Source organism: Taurulus bubalis, assembly GCF_910589615.1.
Source record: "Taurulus bubalis genome assembly, chromosome: 2".
Taxonomy (NCBI): Eukaryota; Metazoa; Chordata; class Actinopteri; order Perciformes; family Cottidae; genus Taurulus; species Taurulus bubalis.
In genome coordinates, this window is record NC_136590.1 from 47,217,294 (window position 1) to 47,239,304 (window position 22,011).

Below are 22,011 nucleotides of genomic sequence, written 5' to 3' on the forward strand. Positions count from 1 at the left end.
TATTACATCATCAACAGGAAATACAGAACCGACTGTTCACACATAATTACATAATCATAATTATTACTGAAGAGAATAAGACAAAATATTAACTTCATATTCTATATTTTCCAGTTTTATGTGAATATATTATAATAATAATCATTATTATTGATCGTAATCAAGATTGGGAGAAATCGTTTGAAGAGGTTTCACATTATTTTATAAACTAAAAGATCGTTCATCAGGATAAAACTCAGTTTGGTTCATAAACATCAGAACAAAAATAATAATAATAATAATAAAGTACACTTCATGAAAAAGATGCAGGAGAAACATTCGGTTCATTTACAGTAAAACAATTAAAAATCAGTTGTTTCCTAATAGTTTTATATTCGAGTCCCTGGAAGGAATATTAATAAATAATCTATTATGTTTATGAATTACATAATAAATATTAATATATTATATTTTATTCTTCACTGTTCAAGTCCAATTCATTTGTCGTTCATATTTAATATAGCATGAACTCCTCTGAACAGACATGTTGAAAATGACTAAACAAGCTTTAATAAAGTAAATTAATAAACATAATTCATGTTTTTTTGGCTTTTCTTTCAAGGAAATTCATATTTTCCCTGAAATGATTCCAAAAAGTAAAAACTTATTTTAGTTCTCAGGTCCATCAAATACAAGTTTATACTTTTTAATTTGATCAAAGTCATTTGATTTAAACTGATCAATAAATATGAATTATTTTACTCTGATCAATATTTATTCATTATTTCATCGATAATAAACCCCAAATCTTCCGGTTCTTTCCAGAAAACTTCCAGTGAAAATATCAGGAAATAAGAGCTGTGGGAGGATTTTCACAATAAAAGATCAGGCAAGGAGAAGACAATGTAATGAGCTGAGGCTCATGGGTAATGTAGTTGTCAGACACGACAGAGGAAAGAACGATGTCGTCTTTATTCTTTAGTTCATTTCTGGTTTATTTAAAAAAAAATGCTGAACGTTGAACAAAATAAAAACAAACGGAATCAAACCCACGAGAGGTGTGTGTGTGTGTGTGTGTGTGTGTGTGTGTGTGTGTGTGTGTGTGTGTGTGTGTGTGTGTGTGTGTGTGTGTCTCTCTAATCCAGAGCAGCGTGCAGTAGAGCTCCGTGTCCTCCGGCCATCTTTGATTTCTTCATCTTAACGATCGCCTTCTGAAGGTCAAACTGATGGATGGGACGAATGACCTCTGAGGGACTGAGAGAGAGAGAGAGAGATTTTGTTGGAGTTAATTTATTGATTCAAAGAGAATACATTCTATGAAAAAAGACGACAGACAGAGTTACAGACAGAGAGAGTTACAGACAGACAGAGTTACAGACAGAGTTACAGAGACAGACAGAGTTACAGACAGAGAGAGTTACAGACAGACAGAGTTACAGACAGAGATACAGAGACAGACAGAGTTACAGACAGAGAGAGTTACAGACAGACAGAGTTACAGACAGACAGAGTTACAGAGACAGACAGAGTTACAGACAGAGTTACAGAGAGAGTTACAGACAGAGAGACAGACAGACAGAGAGAGAGAGAGACAGACAGAGAGACAGACAGAGTTACAGACAGAGAGAGTTACAGACAGACAGAGACAGACAGAGTTACAGAGACAGACAGAGTTACAGACAGAGTTACAGAGAGAGTTACAGACAGAGAGACAGACAGAGAGAGAGAGACAGACAGAGAGACAGACAGAGTTACAGACAGGTACCTGTCGCTCTGCGTGTGGATGAAGTCCCGGACACAGAGCAGCGCTGCGTCTCGACACGTCTCTCTGAGGTCACTTCCTGAGAAACCTTCCGTCTCCTTGGCGACGTCCACGAGGTCGACGGACCGGTCCACCTGCAGAGAGACAGACAGGTGATCGGGCTGGGGGCGGAGCTTAAGGGTGCATTCTGGGTATTTCTGGGTCGGAGGTGAACTCACGCTCTCGTTCTCCAGGATGAGTTTGAGGATCTGCTCTCGCTGACTCGTGCTCTGCAGGAGAACACACACGCTCTTATTCTGAAATTACTGACTCCCACACACACGCTCTTATTCTGAAATTACTGACTCCCACACACATGCGCTCTTATTCTGAAATTACTGACTCACACACACTCTTGTTCTGAAATTAATCTGATGGGAAGAGCTACCCAGTGGGAGGAGCTACCCGGTGGGAGGCGCTACCCGGTGGGAGGAGCTACCCAGTGGGAGGAGCTGCCCAGTGGGAGGAGCTGCCCAGTGGGAGGCGCTACCCGGTGGGAGGCGCTACCCGGTGGGAGGAGCTGCCCGGTGGGAGGAGCTGCCCAGTGGGAGGAGCTACCCAGGGGGAGGGGTTATCTGGTGGGAGGGGCTGGCCCTCGGTTACTTACAGGCTGGTTGATGTGGAACCGGGTGGGCATCCTCCTCAGAATAGCAGAGTCCAGGTCTTGAGGACGGTTGGTTGCGCCCATGATGATCACCTGACAAGTATGATGTCATTAATAATGATGTCATCAATAACACCTCACTGTTATTGTTTCTTCATGTCTAATCACTGATCTCAGGTCAGAACGTCAACAATAGAACTAGTAGCAGGACTTCCTGCTCCATGGGGTCCCAGTGGGGCGGGGGGGGGGGGGTCCCAGTGGTGGTCCCAGTAGGGAGGGGGTCCCAGGGGGGGGGGGGGGGGGGTCCCAGTAGGGAGGGGGTCCCAGTAGGTACCTGGCAGTTGTGGTCCGTGTCCAGGCCGTCCCACAGACTCATGAACTGGGCCTTCATCATGGCCGTGGCCTCGTGGTCCGAGCTGGACCGGCTCCTCAGGAACGAGTCTGTTTCACACGTGAGTCCATGTTAAGGAACAGAGTGACACCGGGGGTTAGCGTAGCTTAGCATAAAGCCTGGAAACGGAGGGAACAACATGCAGCATGCAGATTGACAGACGTTGACCCCGCCCTCCTTTGACTGACAGGAACACGTCACCTATCTCGTCCACGAAGATGATGGACGGCTGCAGCTTCACGGCCAATGAGAAGACGGCGGCCGCCAGCTTCTGGGACTCTCCGTACCACTTGTCCGTCAGCGTGCTGGGCTGCAGATTGATGAAGCGGAACCCCGCCTCCTTGGCCGTCGCCTTGGCGATGAGCGTTTTCCCGCAGCCCGGGGGCCCGTACAGCAACACGCCTGTTACCATGACGACACGTGAAGGAAACACGGCAGTTCATCAATCAGTAGCGTCTGGGTCAGTTGTTCACCAGTAGCGTCTGGGTCAGTTGTTCGCCAGTAGCGTCTGGGTCAGTTGTTCACCAGTAGCGTCTGGGTCAGTAGCGTCTGGGTCAGTTGTTCACCAGTAGCGTCTGGGTCAGTAGCGTCTGGGTCAGTTGTTCACCAGTAGCGTCTGGGTCAGTTGTTCACCAGTAGCGTCTGGGTCAGTAGCGTCTGGGTCAGTTGTTCACCAGTAGCGTCTGGGTCAGTTGTTCACCAGTAGCGTCTGGGTCAGTAGCGTCTGGGTCAGTTGTTCACCAGTAGCGTCTGGGTCAGTTGTTCACCAGTAGCGTCTGGGTCAGTAGCGTCTGGGTCAGTTGTTCACCAGTAGCGTCTGGGTCAGTTGTTCACCAGTAGCGTCTGGGTCAGTAGCGTCTGGGTCAGTAGCGTCTGGGTCAGTTGTTCACCAGTAGCGTCTGGGTCAGTTGTTCACCAGTAGCGTCTGGGTCAGTAGCGTCTGGGTCAGTTGTTCACCAGTAGCGTCTGGGTCAGTAGCGTCTGGGTCAGTAGCGTCTGGGTCAGTAGCGTCTGGGTCAGTTGTTCACCAGTAGCGTCTGGGTCAGTTGTTCACCAGTAGCGTCTGGGTCAGTAGCGTCTGGGTCAGTTGTTCACCAGTAGCGTCTGGGTCAGTTGTTCACCAGTAGCGTCTGGGTCAGTTATTCACCAGTAGCGTCTAGGTCAGTAGCATCTGGGTCAGTTGTTCGCCAGTAGCGTCTGGGTCAGTTGTTCGCCAGTAGCGTCTGGGTCAGTAGCCTCTGGGTCAGTTGTTCGTCAGTAGCGTCTGGGTCAGTTGTTCGTCAGTAGCGTCTGGGTCAGTTGTTCGTCAGTAGCGTCTGGGTCAGTTGTTCGCCAGTAGCGTCTGGGTCAGTTGTTCGCCAGTAGCGTCTGGGTCAGGAGCCTCTGGGCCAGTTGTTCACCAGTAGCGTCTGGGTCAGTAGCTCGTCAGTAGCGTCTGGGTCAGTTGTTCACCAGTAGCGTCTGGGTCAGTAGCGTCTGGGTCAGTTGTTCGCCAGTAGCGTCTGGGTCAGTTGTTCACCAGTAGCGTCTGGGTCAGTAGCCTCTGGGTCAGTTGTTCGTCAGTAGCGTCTGGGTCAGTTGTTCACCAGTAGCGTCTGGGTCAGTTGTTCGTCAGTAGCGTCTGGGTCAGTTGTTCGTCAGTAGTGTCAGTTCTGACCTTTGGGTGGCTGCAGCAGTCTGGAGCCTTGGAACAGGTGTCTCTTCTGGACCGGCAGGATGACGGTCTCCTGTAGCTCTGTGATGACCTCGTCCAGACCGGCAATGTCCCTCCAGGCGACCTGAGCACACGATCAATACCATCAGTACCACGATCAATACCACGATCTATACCATCAGTACCACAATCAATACCACGATCAATACCATCAGTACCACAATCAATACCACGATCAATACCATCAGTACCACAGTCAATACCATCAGTACCACGATCAATACCACCATCAATACCATGATCAATACCATCAATACCACCAATACCACCATCAATACCATCAGTACCACGCTAAATACCACGATCAATACCATCAATACCACGATCAATACCATCAGTACCACGGTCAATACCATCAGTACCACGATCAATACCACGCTCAATACCATCAATACCACGCTCAATACCATCAATACCACGCTCAATACCACGATCAATACCATCAGTACCACGGTCAATACCATCAGTACCACGGTCAATACCATCAGTACCACGGTCAATACTACCAGTACCACGGTCAATACCACCAGTACCACGGTCATTACCACCATCAATACCATCAAAACCACGCTCAATACCATCAGTACCACGATCAATACCATCAATACCATGATCAATACCATCAGTACCATCAGTACCACGATCAATACCACAGTCAATACCATCAATACCACCATCAATACCATCAGTACCACGCTAAATACCACGATCAATACCATCAATACCACGATCAATACCATCAGTATCATCAGTGCCACGATCAATACCATCAGTACCACGGTCAAAACCATCAGTACTACGATCAATACCACCATCAATACCATCAATACCATCAATACCACGATCAATACCATCAGTACCACCATCAATACCATCAAAACCACGCTCAATACCATCAATACCACCATCAATACCACGATCAATACCATCAGTACCACGCTCAATACCACGATTAATACCATCAATACCATGATCAATACCATCAGTACCATCAGTACCACGATCAATACCATCAGTACCACGGTCAATACCATCAGTACCACGATCAATACCACGCTCAATACCATCAGTACCACGGTCAATACCATCAGTACCACGATCAATACCATCAGTACCACAATCAATACCATCAGTACCACGGTCAATACCATCAGTACTACGATCAATACCACCATCAATACCATCAGTACCACAGTCAATACCATCAGTACCACGATCAATACCACCATCAATACCATCAGGACCACGATCAATACCATCATTACCATTAATACCACCATCAATACCACGATCAATACCATCAGTACCACGCTAAATACCACGATCAATACCATCAATACCACGATCAATACCATCAGTACCACGGTCAATACCATCAGTACCATGATCAATACCACGCTCAATACCATCAATACCATGATCAATACCATCAGCACCATGCTCAATACCACGATCAATACCATCAGTACCACGATCAATACCATCAGTAACACGGTCAATACCATCAGTACCACGATCAATACCACCATCAATACCATCAAAACCACGCTCAATACCATCAGTACCACGATCAATACCATCAAGACCACCATCAATACCATCAGTACCACGCTCAATACCACGATCAATACCATCAATACCATGATCAATACCATCAGTACCACGATCAATACCACAATCAATACCATCAATACCACGATCAATACCATCAGTATCATCAGTACCACGATCAATACCATCAGTACCACGCTCAATACCATCAGTACTACGATCAATACCACCATCAATACCATCAGTACCACGATCAATACCATCAATACCACCATCAAAACCATCAATACCACCATCAATACCATCAGTACCACGGTCAATACCATCAGTACCACGCTCAATACCACGCTCAATACCATCAATATTACGATCAATACCACGCTCAATACCATCAGTACCACGGTCAATACCATCAGTACCACGATCAATACCACGATCAATACCATCAAAACCACGCTCAATACCATCAGTACCACCATCAATACCATCAATACCACCATCAATACCACCATCAATACCATCAGTACCACGCTCAATACCACGATCAATACCATCAACAGTACCATCAGTACCACGATCAATACCATCAGTACCACCATCAATACCATCAATACCACCATCAATACCACGATCAATACCATCAGTACCACGCTCAATACCACGATCAATACCATCAACAGTACCATCAGTACCACGATCAATACCATCAGTACCACGGTCAATACCATCAGTACCACGATCAATACCACGATCAATACCATCAGTACCACGGTCAATACCATCAATACCACCATCAGTACTACGGTCAATACCATCAATACCATCAGTACCACGATCAATACCATCAGTACCACGATCAATACCACGATCAATACCATCAGTACCACGGTCAATACCATCAGTACCACGATCAATACCACCATCAATACCATCAAAACCTCGCTCAATACCATCAGTACCACGCTCAATACCACGCTCAATACCGTCAGTACCACGATCAATACCATCAATACCACGATCAATACCATCAAAACCATCAATACCACGCTCAATACCATCAATACCACGCTCAATACATCAATACCATCAATACCACGGTCAATACCATCAGTACCACGGTCAATACCATCAATACCATCAGTACCACGATCAATACCATCAGTACCACGGTCAATACCATCAATACCACCATCAGTACCACGGTCAATACCATCAGTACCACGATCAATACCACGCTCAATACCATCAATACCACGCTCAATACCATCAGTACCACGATCAATACCATCAGCACCACGCTCAATACCATCAGTACCACGATCAATACCATCAATACCACGATCAATACCATCAAAACCACGCTCAATACCATCAGTACCACGATCAATACCATCAATACCACGCTCAATACCATCAATACCATCAGTACCACAGTCAATACCATCAGTACCACGATCAATACCACCATCAATACCATCAGGACCACGATCAATAACATCAATACCACCATCAATACCATTAATACCACCATCAATACCATCAATACCACCATCAATACCATCAATACCACGATCAATACCATCAGTACCACGCTAAATACCACCATCAATACCATCAATACCACAATCAATACCATCAGTACCACGGTCAATACCATCAGTACCATGATCAATACCACGCTCAATACCATCAATACCATGATCAATACATCAGCACCATGCTCAATACCACGATCAATACCATCAGTACCACGATCAATACCATCAGTACCACGGTCAATACCATCAGTACCACGATCAATACCACCATCAATACCATCAAAACCACGCTCAATACCATCAGTACCACGATCAATACCACAATCAATACCATCAATACCACGATCAATACCATCAGTACCACGATCAATACCATCAGTACCACGGTCAATACCATCAGTACTACGATCAATACCACCATCAATACCATCAGTACCACAGTCAATACCATCAGTACCACGATCAATACCACCATCAATACCATCAGGACCACGATCAATACCATCAATACCATTAATACCACCATCAATACCATCAATACCACCATCAATACCATCAATACCACGATCAATACCATCAGTACCACGCTAAATACCACCATCAATACCATCAATACCACGATCAATACCATCAGTACCACGGTCAATACCATCAGTACCACGGTCAATACCATCAGTACCATGATCAATACCACGCTCAATACCATCAATACCATGATCAATACCATCAGCACCATGCTCAATACCACGCTCAATAACATCAGTACCACGATCAATACCATCAATACCACCATCAATACCATCAGTACCACGCTCAATACCACGCTCAATACCATCAATACCATGATCAATACCATCAGTACCACGATCAATACCACAATCAATACCATCAATACCACGATCAATACCACGATCAATACCATCAGTACCACGCTCAATACCATCAGTACTACGATCAATACCACCATCAAGACCATCAGTACCACGATCAATACCATCAATACCACCATCAATACCATCAATACCACCATCAATACCATCAGTACCATGGTCAATACCATCAGTACCACGCTCAATACCACGCTCAATACCATCAATATTACGATCAATACCATCAGTACCACGATCAATACCATCAGTACCACGGTCAATACCATCAGTACCACGATCAATACCACGATCAATACCATCAAAACCACGCTCAATACCATCAGTACCACCATCAATACCATCAATACCACCATCAATACCACGATCAATACCATCAGTACCACGCTCAATACCACGATCAATACCATCAACAGTACCATCAGTACCACGATCAATACCATCAGTACCACGGTCAATACCATCAGTACCACGGTCAATACCATCAATACCACCATCAGTACCACGGTCAATACCATCAATACCATCAGTACCACGATCAATACCATCAGTACCACGATCAATACCACGATCAATACCATCAGTACCACGGTCAATACCATCAGTACCACGATCAATACCACCATCAATACCATCAAAACCACGCTCAATACCATCAGTACCACGCTCAATACCATCAATACCACGCTCAATACCGTCAGTACCACGATCAATACCATCAATACCACGATCAATACCATCAAAACCACGCTCAATACCATCAGTACCACGATCAGTACCACGATCAATACCATCAGTACCACGATCAATACCATCAATACCACGCTCAATACCATCAGTACCACGATCAATACCATCAATACCACGCTCAATACCATCAATACCACGCTCAATACATCAATACCATCAATACCACGGTCAATACCATCAGTACCACGATCAATACCATCAATACCACCATCAGTACCACGGTCAATACCATCAATACCATCAGTACCACGATCAATACCATCAGTACCACGGTCAATACCATCAATACCACCATCAGTACCACGGTCAATACCATCAATACCATCAGTACCACGATCAATACCATCAGTACCACGATCAATACCACGATCAATACCATCAGTACCACGATCAATACCACGCTCAATACCATCAAAACCACGCTCAATACCATCAGTACCACGATCAATACCATCAATACCACACTCAATACCATCAGTACCACGCTCAATACCATCAGTACCACGATCAATACCATCAAAACCACGCTCAATACCATCAGTACCACGATCAATACCACGCTCAATACCATCAGTACCACAATCAATACCATCAGTACCACGGTCAATACCATCAATACCACGCTCAATACCATCAATACCACGCTCAATACATCAATACCATCAATACCACGGTCAATACCATCAGTACCACGATCAATACCATCAATACCACCATCAGTACCACGGTCAATACCATCAATACCATCAGTACCACGATCAATACCATCAGTACCACGGTAAATACCATCAATACCATCAGTACCACGCTCAATACCATCAGTACCACGGTCAATACCATCAATACCACCATCAGTACCACGGTCAATACCATCAGTACCACGATCAATACCACGCTCAATACCATCAGTACCACGCTCAATACCATCAGTACCACGATCAATACCACGATCAATACCATCAAAACCACGCTCAATACAATCAGTACCACGATCAGTACCACGATCAATACCATCAGTACCACGATCAATACCATCAATACCACGCTCAATACCATCAGTACCACGATCAATACCATCAATACCATCAATACCACGCTCAATACCATCAATACCACGATCAATACCATCAATACCACGGTCAATACCATCAGTACCACGATCAATACCATCAATACCACGCTCAATACCATCAATACCATCAATACCACGCTCAACGCGTCACATCTCACATCAACGCTCCATCGCCTACGGGGAGCGCTTTAGCTGTAGCTTTATCTTCAGCTTTAGCTGTAGCTTTATCTTCAGCTTTAGCTGTAGCTTTATCTTCAGCTTTAGCTGTAGCTTTATCTCCAGCTTTAGCTGTAGCTTTATCTCCAGCTTCAGCTGTAGCTTTATCTCCAGCTTCAGCTGTAGCTTTATCTCCAGCTTTAGCTGTAGCTTTATCTCCAGCTTTAGCTGTAGCTTTATCTTCAGCTGTAGCTTTATCTCCAGCTTCAGCTGTAGCTTTATCTTCAGCTGTAGCTTTATCTCCAGCTCTAGCTGTAGCTTTATCTCCAGCTCTAGCTGTAGCTTTATCTTCAGCTGTAGCTTTATCTCCAGCTCTAGCTGTAGCTTTATCTCCAGCTCTAGCTGTAGCTTTATCTCCAGCTCTAGCTGTAGCTTTATCTCCAGCTCTAGCTGTAGCTTTATCTTCAGCTCTAGCTGTAGCTTTATCTTCAGCTCTAGCTGTAGCTTTATCTTCAGCTTTAGCTGTAGCTAGCTAACGTTAGTTACTGGCCGCCCAGCGTTTCTGAGAGTGCAGTGAGACACGGAGAAAAGCTGATGTCATGATCTTTGCAATAAAACATCTTTGATGTTGAGCCGTGGCCGGTCAGTTCATCCTTTCATCAGAGTGGTGACATTTCACCGTTCTTTAATGAACGCTAGTCTAGTGATGGAACGCGCTGTATCTCCTGTACTAGGTAGGTACAACGTGATTAAGGTAACAAACATCTAGAAATATCCTTTTGAATTATAAAACAAACAAAAAGTAATAATTGTTAATAGTTGTTTAAAGAAATGTAATAACAATAAATGACCACAAAGAAATGAGAATACAATAGGATTGTCTGATTTATGTTTTGTTTGTTCATAAAATCTGATGAAAACACTTTGAATCTGTAGACTACTGCTAACAGTCTCCTTGTTCCATCTGAAGACAGTTTTCACACGGAGCCGAAATAACTATTTTAGTATTTTGAACAAAGGCTAAATGTTATTTCACAAGTTTCAAAAGTGCCCCAATTTATATTTAAATGTCACAGGATTTCAATCGGTGGGTGAAAACATTGTCCCCTAAAGAAAATGTACATGTCCTACCCTGAAGTACATGAAGTACCTGCATGGTCAGTGGGAGTATAAAGTACCTGCATGGCAGTAGAAGTACCTGCATGCCAGTAGAAGTACCTGCATGGCAGTAGCAGTATAAAGTACCTGCATGGTCAGCGGGTCCACCAGGTGCGCGGCGATGCTCATCTCGTACTCTGACAGCTTCACGTTCTTCACTCCGATCTGACGCATCAACTTCTCGGCCTGAAGGAGAAAACAACACACGCTGTATGAAGTACAAGTACGCGGTAGCCGGTGTACAAGTACAGGCAACGGATCACACCTGTCCGTAAGCCCCGCCCCCTCACCTGCTTCTGCGCCTCCACCTTCTGCTTGCGGGTCGGGTCGATGGCGTCCACCATCCACTTGATGGTGAAGTAGGTGACGGCGCCGAAGACGGTGAGTCTGAACAGCAGGCCCAGCACCTCGTTCCTGCCCAGGGGGCGAGCCAGGTTCTCCACGGGAACCTCCCGCAGAACCATGGCGGGGTCACGGGGGGCGGGCGGGAAGGGGAGGTCACGGGGGGCGGGGAGGTCACGGGGAAGGGCGGGAAGGGGAGGTCGCGGGGGGCGGGGAGGTCGCGGGGGGGCGGGCGGGAAGGGGAGGTCGCGGGGGGGCGGGCGGGAAGGGGAGGTTACGGGGGGCGGGCGGGAAGGGGAGGTCACGGGGGGCGGGGAGGTCACGGGGAAGGGTGGGGAGGTCACGGGGAAGGGCGGGAAGGGGAGGTCGCGGGGGGCGGGGAGGTCACGGGGGGCGGGCGGGAAGGGGAGGTCGCGGGGGGGGGCGGGCGGGAAGGGGAGGTCACGGGGGGCGGGCGGGAAGGGGAGGTCGCGGGGGGCGGGCAGGAAGGGGAGGTCACGGGGTGTCACGGGGGGCAGGGAGGTCACGGGGGGCAGGGAGGTCACGGGAGGCAGGGAGGTCACGGGGGGCAGGGAGGTCACGGGAGGTCACGGGGGGCGGGAAGTTCACAGGAAGTAGACAGGAAGTTCACAGGAAGTAGACGGGAAGTTCACAGGAAGTTCACCCAGGGCTGCAGAGGAACAACAACAAGTTCTTATGAAGTAATTATTCAACTTGTGAGGAAACAATGAATAACAATTAGAAAATTTCGCAAGAAATTTAGATCTAATACGCCGACATTACCTGGTCTGCGCGTATATATATATATATATATATATATATATATATATATATATATATATATATATATATATATATATATATATATGGCAGTAGAAGTACCTGCATGGCAGTAGAAGTATAAAGTACCTGCATGGTCAGTATATGTGTGTGTAATATATATATATATATATATATATATATATATATATACATACACACACACACACACACAACCAGTGGTGAGATGAGTTGTCAGGTTACTGAGGAGTCATTCCTGTACTTGTGATGGACTTGAGAGCAGCTACTGCTTCATAGACACAGGTCACTGGTTACCATGGTGACAAACTGTCAGTTGAGTCACCATGGTAACCAGTGGAGCCAGCAGTTGGCTCTCCATACACACTCACTGTAAACTCTGAACGGTCCCAACATGTTCCTAAACTTGAACAATAATTACATGAGAACTGTGCTAGCGATCACAAAATACCCAATTGGTTAAATAACCTCTAGGCTTTTGTCAACGTTTTAAACTTTAAATGACGTCTCTACGTCACAGTATGACGTCAGTGCGGGCACAAAGACGATGCTCTCTCACGCAGGAACCAGTCAAGTGAACCAACGAGCAGGAAGCAGCTGAACCGGCGCTCACGCCGCCGTCCACCCGGAACACAGCCATTAAAAACATGTCAAACACATTTAAAAAGCGATATAATGAGAGCCGATATGCGCAGCTGCTCGTGCACGTGTCTGACCTTCCGGTCGCGCGCTAACTGATGAGTTTACTCCAACAAGAGAAGAAAATGAAAAAGCTCAACATGTAAAACGAAGTGTGGTGAGACGGCCGTGTTCCGGACTCGTTGAGACAGAAGCGGCTCTATCGAGACCCGCCTCTGGACCCCCGAGGCCCGGACCCCGGACCCCCTGTCGGTAGACCGCCTGAGACCACCGGTGTCGTAAAACCGAAAGGAGCCTTTAGCATTAGCTTGACCTTCCCTCTCCCCGGTAACGGACCGGCTCCTCGCCGGAGGAACCGACACATTTCCCGCCAGAATGTCCCCCCGGCTCTCCGCGGCCACCGGGAGAGAGAGAGACCCGCAAACCCCGGGGCTTCTCCCGGTAAAGCGTGACTTACCTCTCCGGGACTCTCGTCACTCAGCGGCACTTCCTCGGCTTCTTCTTAGGCGGTGCTAGTTCTTCTTCTACGCTCGCTTTAATTGTAGCTTTCAGACTCACGAGCGTCGCCGGAGTTTAGAGCATAATAATAATAATAATAATAATAATAATATACTAAATAAAATGAACAGAAAGTTGATCTTATAAAAACATGAACTAATACTATGAATACATAACACGTATCAATAATATAAACGTGATGTACATGGTTTATTACGTCATAAGCACACATACGTAATATAAACGTGTAACTTCATGACGTCACAAACACATACACATAATATATAAACGTGTAACATCATGACGTCATAAACACAGACACATAATATAAATGTGAAACATGATGACGTCACGTCGCGAGGCTCCGCGGTTGCCAGGTCGTGGTGCGTCCCGCTGATGTTAAATGGAGGGTTCTGAATCGGGGGATAACACGCGCCAACCTGGCACAGCGTTCGCTGACAGAGTCAAGCTAGCAGCTAACAAGTAGCATCGTCAAGGCAGACGCAGTGACGCAATATCCGGAAATTACGACTTTTACAGAATAAAAGCCTAACGTTCCGTTTATAAATTGTTTTTCTTCATTTCAATTAATACATACAAATACGAATAAAAGAGTAAAATTAATAATGAATTAAAAGTAAATTAAATCAAATAAAACAAACTAATAATTATGGAATAAAACAAAACACAAATTAAATTGAGCGAAATTCTGAAGACATATATAATTATGAATGTGTATTCTAAATATATCTGAACATATTGGACACAGTACATGAAATACCTTCCAGCTGTCATTTATCGAATCAAATCTATTTGTTTATTTATTTAGTGTAATGTCTGCTCGGCTTAATAGAGATAGATAAAAGTAATACAACATCTTTAATATCTTTGCAAAATAAAAGAGACAAAATTATATCAAATTAATCAGTAAAGTCCACCGTTTCTCAGTGGTTTATATATATCATTATATATATAGTATATGTGTACATATATAAAACATAAAATATGTATGTGTATATATATATATATATATATATATATTAAAACACATATATTATATGTATTATATATATATATATAAAAATATATATTTTATATGTATTATATATATTTTTTTTTATATAAAATATATGTGTATATATATATAACATATATAATGTATATATAGTTATATATATGTATTATATATATATATATATATATATATATATATATATATATATATATATATATATATATATATATATTTATAAACATGTGTGTATATGTGTGTGCTTGTGTGTTTGTGTTTTAAAAATCAAAGCGTTAAACCAGAGCCTTATTTTGAAGGCGTGGACCGGAAGCTCCCCGCTCTCGCCTCGCTTCTTCTTCTTCTTCTTCTTCTTCTTCTTCTTCGTCTTCTTCTTCTTCTTCTTCTTCTTCTTGTTTTTCTTCTTCTTCTTCGCTTGTTCCGCTCGGTAGGCGCCTCGGATAGCTTCTTCTTCTTCTTCGCTCCTTGATCTGCGTCCATCACGGCGGTTCCGCTGCAGACGGAAGGTCCACGAGACTCCCACGAGAACCCGTCCTAGTCCGGAGGTCTGGACCCAGCGGAACCCGGCCTAGTCCGGAGGTCTGGACCCAGCGGAACCCGGCCTAGTCTCCAGGGGGACCTGGAAGCCCGGGCCCAGCGCGAGCAGCGAGCAGCGAGCAGGCCCTCGCTCTGACCCAGAACAGCGCGTCCACAGCCGGCTGCCGGAACCAGAAGGCCGGCGGGGCCGCTCCGGACCGCGGTGTGGCCGCGAGAGGGCCGCGGGCCGGACCGGACCCCCATCGGGACTCGTTGTTGTCAACCACACGGACTGGAAGAGACCGCCTCTGGGTGCTCTGGCGCTGCGGGCCAGCTAGCTGCGCTCCCGGGACCCGGACGGGCTCAGACGGACCCGGATCATGGCGGCCCTCATCAAGATCAAGGAGATCGTGAGCAGGAATAAAAGGCGTTTCCAGGAGGACGGCTTCGACCTGGACCTGACCTGTATCCTTTACTGTGATGGTCCTGAGGGGCCTGCAGGGTCCTGGTCCTGTGCTGGACCTGCTGCAGGGTCCTGGTCCTGATGAGTGTCCTGGACCTGCAGGGTCCTGGCCCTCCTGCAGGGTCCTGGTCTTGCAGGGTCCTGCAGGATCCTGGCCCTCCTGCAGGGTCCTGGTCTTGCAGGGTCCTGGCCCTCCTGCAGGATCCTGGTCTTGCAGGGTCCTGGCCCTCCTGCAGGGTCCTGGACCTGCAGGATCCTGGCCCTCCTGCAGGATCATGGTCTTGCAGGGTCCTGGCCCTCCTGCAGGGTCCTGGACCCTGCAGGAGGGCCAGGACCTGAGGCCAGGTCCTGAGGGTCCTGATGAGGGTCCTGGGCCTGATGAGGGTCCTGCAGGGTCCTGGTCCTGATGAGGGTCCTGGACCCGATGAGGGTCTTGGACCTGATGAGGGTCCTGCAGGGTCCTGGACCCGATGAGGGTCATGGTCCTGATGAGGGTCCTGCAGGGTCCTGCAGGGTCCTGGACCTGATGAGGGTCCTGGTCCTGATGAGGGTCCTGGTCCTGATGAGGGTCCTGCAGGGTCCTGGTCCTGTGCTGGACCTGCTGCAGGGTCCTGGTCCTGATGAGTGTCCTGGACCTGCAGGATCCTGGTCCTCCTGCAGGGTCCTGGTCTTGCAGGGTCCTGGTCTTGCAGGATCCTGGTCCTCCTGAGGGTCCTGATGAGGGTCCTGGTCCTGATGAGGGTCCTGGGCCTGATGAGGGTCCTGCAGGGTCCTGGACCCGATGAGGGTCCTGGGCCTGATGAGGGTCTTGCAGGGTCCTGGTCCTGATGAGGGTCCTGGGCCTGATGAGGGTCCTGCAGGGTCCTGGTCCTGATGAGGGTCCTGATGAGGGTCTTGGACCTGATGAGGGTCCTGAAGGGTCCTGGACCCGATGAGGGTCCTGGTCCTGATGAGGGTCCTGCAGGGTCCTGGACCTGATGAGGGTCCTGGTCCTGATGAGGGTCCTGCAGGGTCCTGGACCCGATGAGGGTCCTGGTCCTGATGAGGGTCCTGCAGGGTCCTGATGAGGGTCCTGCAGGGTCCTGGACCCGATGAGGGTCTTGCAGGGTCCTGGTCCTGATGAGGGTCCTGGGCCTGATGAGGGTCCTGCAGGGTCCTGGTCCTGATGAGGGTCCTGATGAGGGTCCTGAAGGGTCCTGGACCCGATGAGGGTCCTGGTCCTGATGAGGGTCCTGCAGGGTCCTGGACCTGATGGGGGTCCTGGTCCTGATGAGGGTCCTGCAGGGTCCTGGACCCGATGAGGGTCCTGGTCCTGATGAGGGTCCTGGTCCTGATGAGGGTCCTGCAGGGTCCTGCAGGGTCCTGGACCTGATGAGGGTCCTGGTCCTGATGAGGGTCCTGCAGGGTCCTGGTCCTGATGAGGGTCCTGCAGGGTCCTGGACCCAATGAGGGTCCTGGTCCTGATGAGGGTCCTGCAGGGTCCTGGACCTGATGAGGGTCCTGGTCCTGATGAGGGTCCTGCAGGGTCCTGGTCCTGATGAGGGTCCTGCAGGGTCCTGATGAGGGTCCTGCAGGGTCCTGGACCTGATGAGGGTCCTGGTCCTGCAGGGTCCTGCATAGACTTGTCTACAGTCTGGTCCTGGGGAGTCACTACACGGGATAGAGTGAGACCTCTACCAGTATAGAGGTCTCACTCTACATGTACGGTGCATTGTGGGTAATGTAGGCAGACTTTAACGAGCCTCAGACATCTATCCCAACATCATAGCGATGGGGTTCCCCGCAGAGCGTCTGGAGGGCGTCTACCGGAACAACATCGACGATGTGGTGCGGTGAGTCACATGACCTGAGTCACTTCCTGTTCCTCACCTGTCACCTGACCTGAAGCTCTCTCTCTCTCTCTCTCTCTCTCTCTCTCTCTCTCTACCTGTCTCTCTCTCTCAGGTTTCTCGACTCAAAGCACAAGAATCACTACAAGATCTACAATCTGTGAGTTTGAGTTTATTTTAAAGTTTTGTTGTTAAAGCTCTCATGTGACCTGGAGACATAACGTCTCTCTCTCTCTGTCTGTCTGTCTCTCTGTCTGTCTGTCTGTCTGTCTGTCTGTCCTCAGATGTGCAGAGCGACATTACGACACGTCAAAGTTCAACTGTCGAGGTGAGCGTCCTCCAGGAGGCTGCAGGGGAGACGCCATGTTTAAGACGCACGCCGTGTCTCACAGCTCTGCCTGTCTCTCTCTACCCCCCCCCAGTGGCCCAGTACCCGTTTGAGGACCACAACCCACCCCAGCTGGAGCTGATCCGTCCGTTCTGTGAGGACCTGGATGCGTGGCTGAGTGAGGACGAGCTCCACGTGGCCGCCATCCACTGCAAGGCGGGGAAGGGCCGCACGGGGGTGATGATCTGCTGCTACCTGCTGCACCGCGCCAAGTTCAGGGAGGCGCAGGAGGCGCTGGCCTTCTACGGGGAGGTCCGGACCCGGGACAAGAAGGTACCGGGTCCAGAGACACACACACACACACACACACACACACACACACACACACACACACACATACTTTTGATTGCACTGAACGGATGAACGAGGAAGTGAACACCTGAATACTGACGCCGGTTCGCTCATGCTTTGTTAGTTTTCTCCTCGGGGCGACGGGCAGCTTTTAAAACGCTTGTTTTCTGAATGGAGTTTGGTGCTAAGCTAACGTGTGTGTGTGTGTGTGTGTGTAGGGAGTCACCATCCCCAGTCAGCGCCGCTACGTCCTCTACTACAGTTTCCTGCTGAGGAACCAGCTGCTCTACAAACCCGTCGCTCTGCTCTTCCACAAGATGCTGTTTGAAACCATACCCATGTTCACGGGGGGCACCTGCAGTAAGTGTGTGTGTGAGAGTGTGTGTGTGTGTGAGAGTGTCATGAATTAACGTGTGTGTGTGTGTGTGTGTAGACCCTCAGTTCATCGTCTACCAGCTGAAGGTGAAGATACACACCTCTACCTCCGCCCACACCCGGCGGGAGGACAAGCTGGTTCTGTTTGAGTTCCCTCAGCCGCTGCCGGTCTGCGGGGACATCAAGGTGGAGGTCTTCCACAAGCAGAACAAGATGATGAAGAAGGTGAGCGGGTCTTCCTCCGGCCACAGACCCGGTCTGGGGGGACGCCTTCAGTAACCAGACTCTGTCCCTGCAGGAGAAGATGTTCCACTTCTGGGTCAACACCTTCTTCATCCCGGGGCCGGAGGAGGACCCGGACCACCTGGAGGAGAACGGCAGCGCCGGGACGCCTCGGGACCAGAACCCGGGGGTGGTGATGATGATGCTGACGGGGGGCGAGACCAGCGACAGAGACTTCCTGGTCCTCACGCTGACCAAGACCGACCTGGACAAGGCCAACAAGGACAAGGCCAACAGGAACTTCTCCCCCAACTTCAAGGTAGGACCTCCTGGACCAGGTTCTTCTCACGGACCGGGCCGACTAAGCTCTAACGCGGTTCTGGTTCTGGTTCCAGGTGAAGCTGTACTTTACAAAGACGGTGGAGGAAGCGGCGAACTCGGACGCCGGCAGCACGTCGGCCTCGGTGACGCCGGACGTCAGCGACAACGAGCCGGACCACTACCGCTACTCCGACACCACGGACTCCGACCCGGAGAACTAGCCGTTCGAAGACGATCATCACAATCAGATCACAAAAGTCTGACGCACACACACACACACACACACACACACACACACACACACTCTCACACACACATACAGGTGTATATATATATATATATATATATATATATATATTTCAGTATGTTTACACACTCATGAACCCCAAACTAAGACTGGGTTACGTTGGCTAACGGCGGAATATATACCCAACGGACCAAGTCTGACCTGCCGGTCTCAAAGAGCTCAGGTCAGCGTATAAGACCCCCAACCCCCCCAACCTTCTGCCCAATGCACAGCTGGACAATCACATGGCTCGGAGGTGAGTAAGGCTGGGACAGACATGTGGGCGGGGCCAAAGGCCTGTGGGCGGGGCCAAAGGACGATGAGACGGATTGAATGGACGGACAGGAGGTTAAAATAAATAAATCGAGGAGTTAAAACTTGAATGTGAACAGGAGAGGTCTGCCTGGGGGGAACCCCGTGAGTCCTCCATCTCTCCACCGCTCCAGCCTTCAGCTCGTCTCTTCTCTCTGTGCGCCGCCATCTTTTGCTTTTTCACTCCAGCGACCGAAGGCGCAGGTTTTAGTAACGAGACGACTTTGAACCGACGTCTTCGCCTGTCAAACAGAACTCTGGTCTTCAACAACCCTTCTGACGATGAAGCCAACTCTGGACCCAGACCAGCACCGAGACTGGGCCGGACCAGAGCCGGCCCAGTCTCGGTGCTGGTCTGGACCAGAAGACAGAAAGAAGAGACGCGTTGAGGAGGAGAAGCTTCACAATCGTCTCCAGTTGAAAACAAACCTTCAGTTCAAACCTTCTGTGAATAAAAAGCTTTTCCTACTTTTCCGTCCTGGGTTGTCTTCAGACCTGCGATCAGCTCCTCCAGGTCCAGGAGAAGTTTCGTAAACTCTGATATCAAACGGTGAGCTGGCAGCGTGACATTCCTTCGGGGTTTACTCTTTGTAAAAGACAGTTTGAATATCGGTGTGTATCTCCATCCAGAAGCCTGTTTGACTCGTGTTGTGCTGAGTTCTGTCAAGTTGAAAGTCCTTTTAATAAACCTTTTGAGGCTTGAGCTCAGAGTTTCTCAACCATGGGTTCGCGGTAGATATCTGAGACTAAAGATAAAGAATGTTTTGTTTTTTTAAAGTGCTCTTGAAGACGTGTTTCTGTGGATCGCCGATGTTGAGAAACCCCGTTGTACCAAAGTTTGTTTGAGCAGGTCGCCGACCAATCGGCTTCCAGCAGGAAGTGAGCTCAGGCGGTCACGCGGTTCAGGTGATCCTCTATAACGACTATCACTCTGTCCTTAGACTATTAATCCTTTTACTCACGACTACTTCTTGGAGGTATTTCAGCGTTTGAGTTCATGCGACCTCAGATGTTTGAGGGTCACAGCAGCTTCAGACCATCCGGTCTGGGTCGTACACACAGGAAGAGAACACGTGGGTCGCTTCTGCAAACGAGGAACCCAAAACTATCGACCAGCTGGTTCCTGTTCTTCGGGCTCCTGCTGAATGTTGAGGATTTAAAACAGACTGGAGACGAGTTCGGACCCAGAGATGTGATGGAGGGGAGCGCCCCTCGTGTCGTTTGGTGCTACTTCCGGCTCTGTTGGTGTTGGAGTTATGGATCGTTCCCGTAGGCGTGGTATGGGGACCCTGAAGGCCTCATCGGGGGCCTGATCACAGGGACCTACTTGAAGACATGAAATCCTCCACACGGCTTTTACTCCGAGAACCTTTAAGGGCGGCCTGGACCCTTCTTCTCCCGGCCCAAAGCCCGCCATCAGAACCTGAACCCGAAGAGTCATCGGCACACGGAAAGGCCAAATGACTAATGAATAATGTCATGTCAATAATGTCATTTCAATGTCATTTCAATGTCATTTCCAGGTGAAACTGTTGTCAGTTGACAGCCTCTGATCACCAGGTTCAGAACCCCTGGTTCACAAAGTCCAGGTCCCTGCAGTCCCTGAAGCCACCAGTCGATGGCATGCCGTCCTGTGGGATCAGCTCTCGGCCTTTGAGGTCTCCGGTTCATCGTGTTGGGTTTTAGGTGCTAGGCAGTTTGTGTATTCTACAGCAACACACACTTCCTGTCCTGAGTCCTTCAGGTGCCGTCAAGCCGGGCCTCACTTCCCGTCCAGACTAGAGGTCCAGACTAGTGGTCCAGACTAGTGGTCTAGTGGTCTAGTGGTCCAGACTAGTGGTCCAGACTAGTGGTCTAGTGGTCTAGTGGTCTAGACTAGTGGTCCAGACTAGTGGTCCAGACTAGTGGTCTAGTGGTCTAGTGGTCTAGACTAGTGGTCCAGACTAGTGGTCCAGACTAGTGGTCTAGTGGTCTAGACTAGTGGTCCAGACTAGTGGTCCAGACTAGTGGTCTCGTGGTCCAGACTAGTGGTCTAGTGGTCCAGACTAGTGGTTCAGACTAGTGGTCCAGACTAGAGGTCCAGACTAGAGGTCCAGACTA

General features: G+C 48.4%; 2 protein-coding genes across 2 annotated transcripts; one reads left to right on the plus strand and one right to left on the minus strand.

Annotated features, from left to right (window-relative positions):
• Positions 1–12,065, minus strand: atad1b (ATPase family AAA domain containing 1b; the record flags this gene model as incomplete). Its single annotated transcript, XM_079237579.1, has 9 exons — positions 1–1,233; positions 1,745–1,875; positions 1,960–2,010; positions 2,388–2,477; positions 2,719–2,825; positions 2,977–3,177; positions 4,433–4,553; positions 11,689–11,787; positions 11,892–12,065. 9 exons carry the CDS (start codon positions 12,063–12,065, stop codon positions 1,116–1,118), a joined length of 1,092 nt encoding a protein of 363 aa, XP_079093705.1. The 3' UTR covers positions 1–1,115.
• A 3,684-nt stretch (positions 12,066–15,749) lies between these two features.
• ptenb (phosphatase and tensin homolog B) lies at positions 15,750–20,205 on the plus strand. The gene is made up of 9 exons (XM_079237576.1): positions 15,750–15,889; positions 17,635–17,719; positions 17,832–17,876; positions 18,001–18,044; positions 18,139–18,377; positions 18,614–18,755; positions 18,829–18,995; positions 19,069–19,311; positions 19,388–20,205. The coding sequence occupies exons 1-9, from the start codon at positions 15,805–15,807 to the stop codon at positions 19,532–19,534; spliced, it is 1,197 nt and encodes a 398-aa protein (XP_079093702.1). The 5' UTR covers positions 15,750–15,804; the 3' UTR covers positions 19,535–20,205.
• The last annotated feature ends 1,806 nt before the right edge of the window (positions 20,206–22,011 follow it).

What these genes read in the sequence shown, in the direction of transcription:
- ptenb (XM_079237576.1), top strand. Translation starts at nt 15,805, where the DNA reads ATGGCGGCCCTCATCAAGATCAAGGAGATCGTGAGCAGGAATAAAAGG. An exon ending in GTCAAAGTTCAACTGTCGAG is followed by an intron (nt 18,045 to 18,138) that starts GTGAGCGTCCTC and finishes ACCCCCCCCCAG; the next exon opens with TGGCCCAGTACCCGTTTGAG. An exon ending in AGAACAAGATGATGAAGAAG is followed by an intron (nt 18,996 to 19,068) that starts GTGAGCGGGTCT and finishes CTGTCCCTGCAG; the next exon opens with GAGAAGATGTTCCACTTCTG.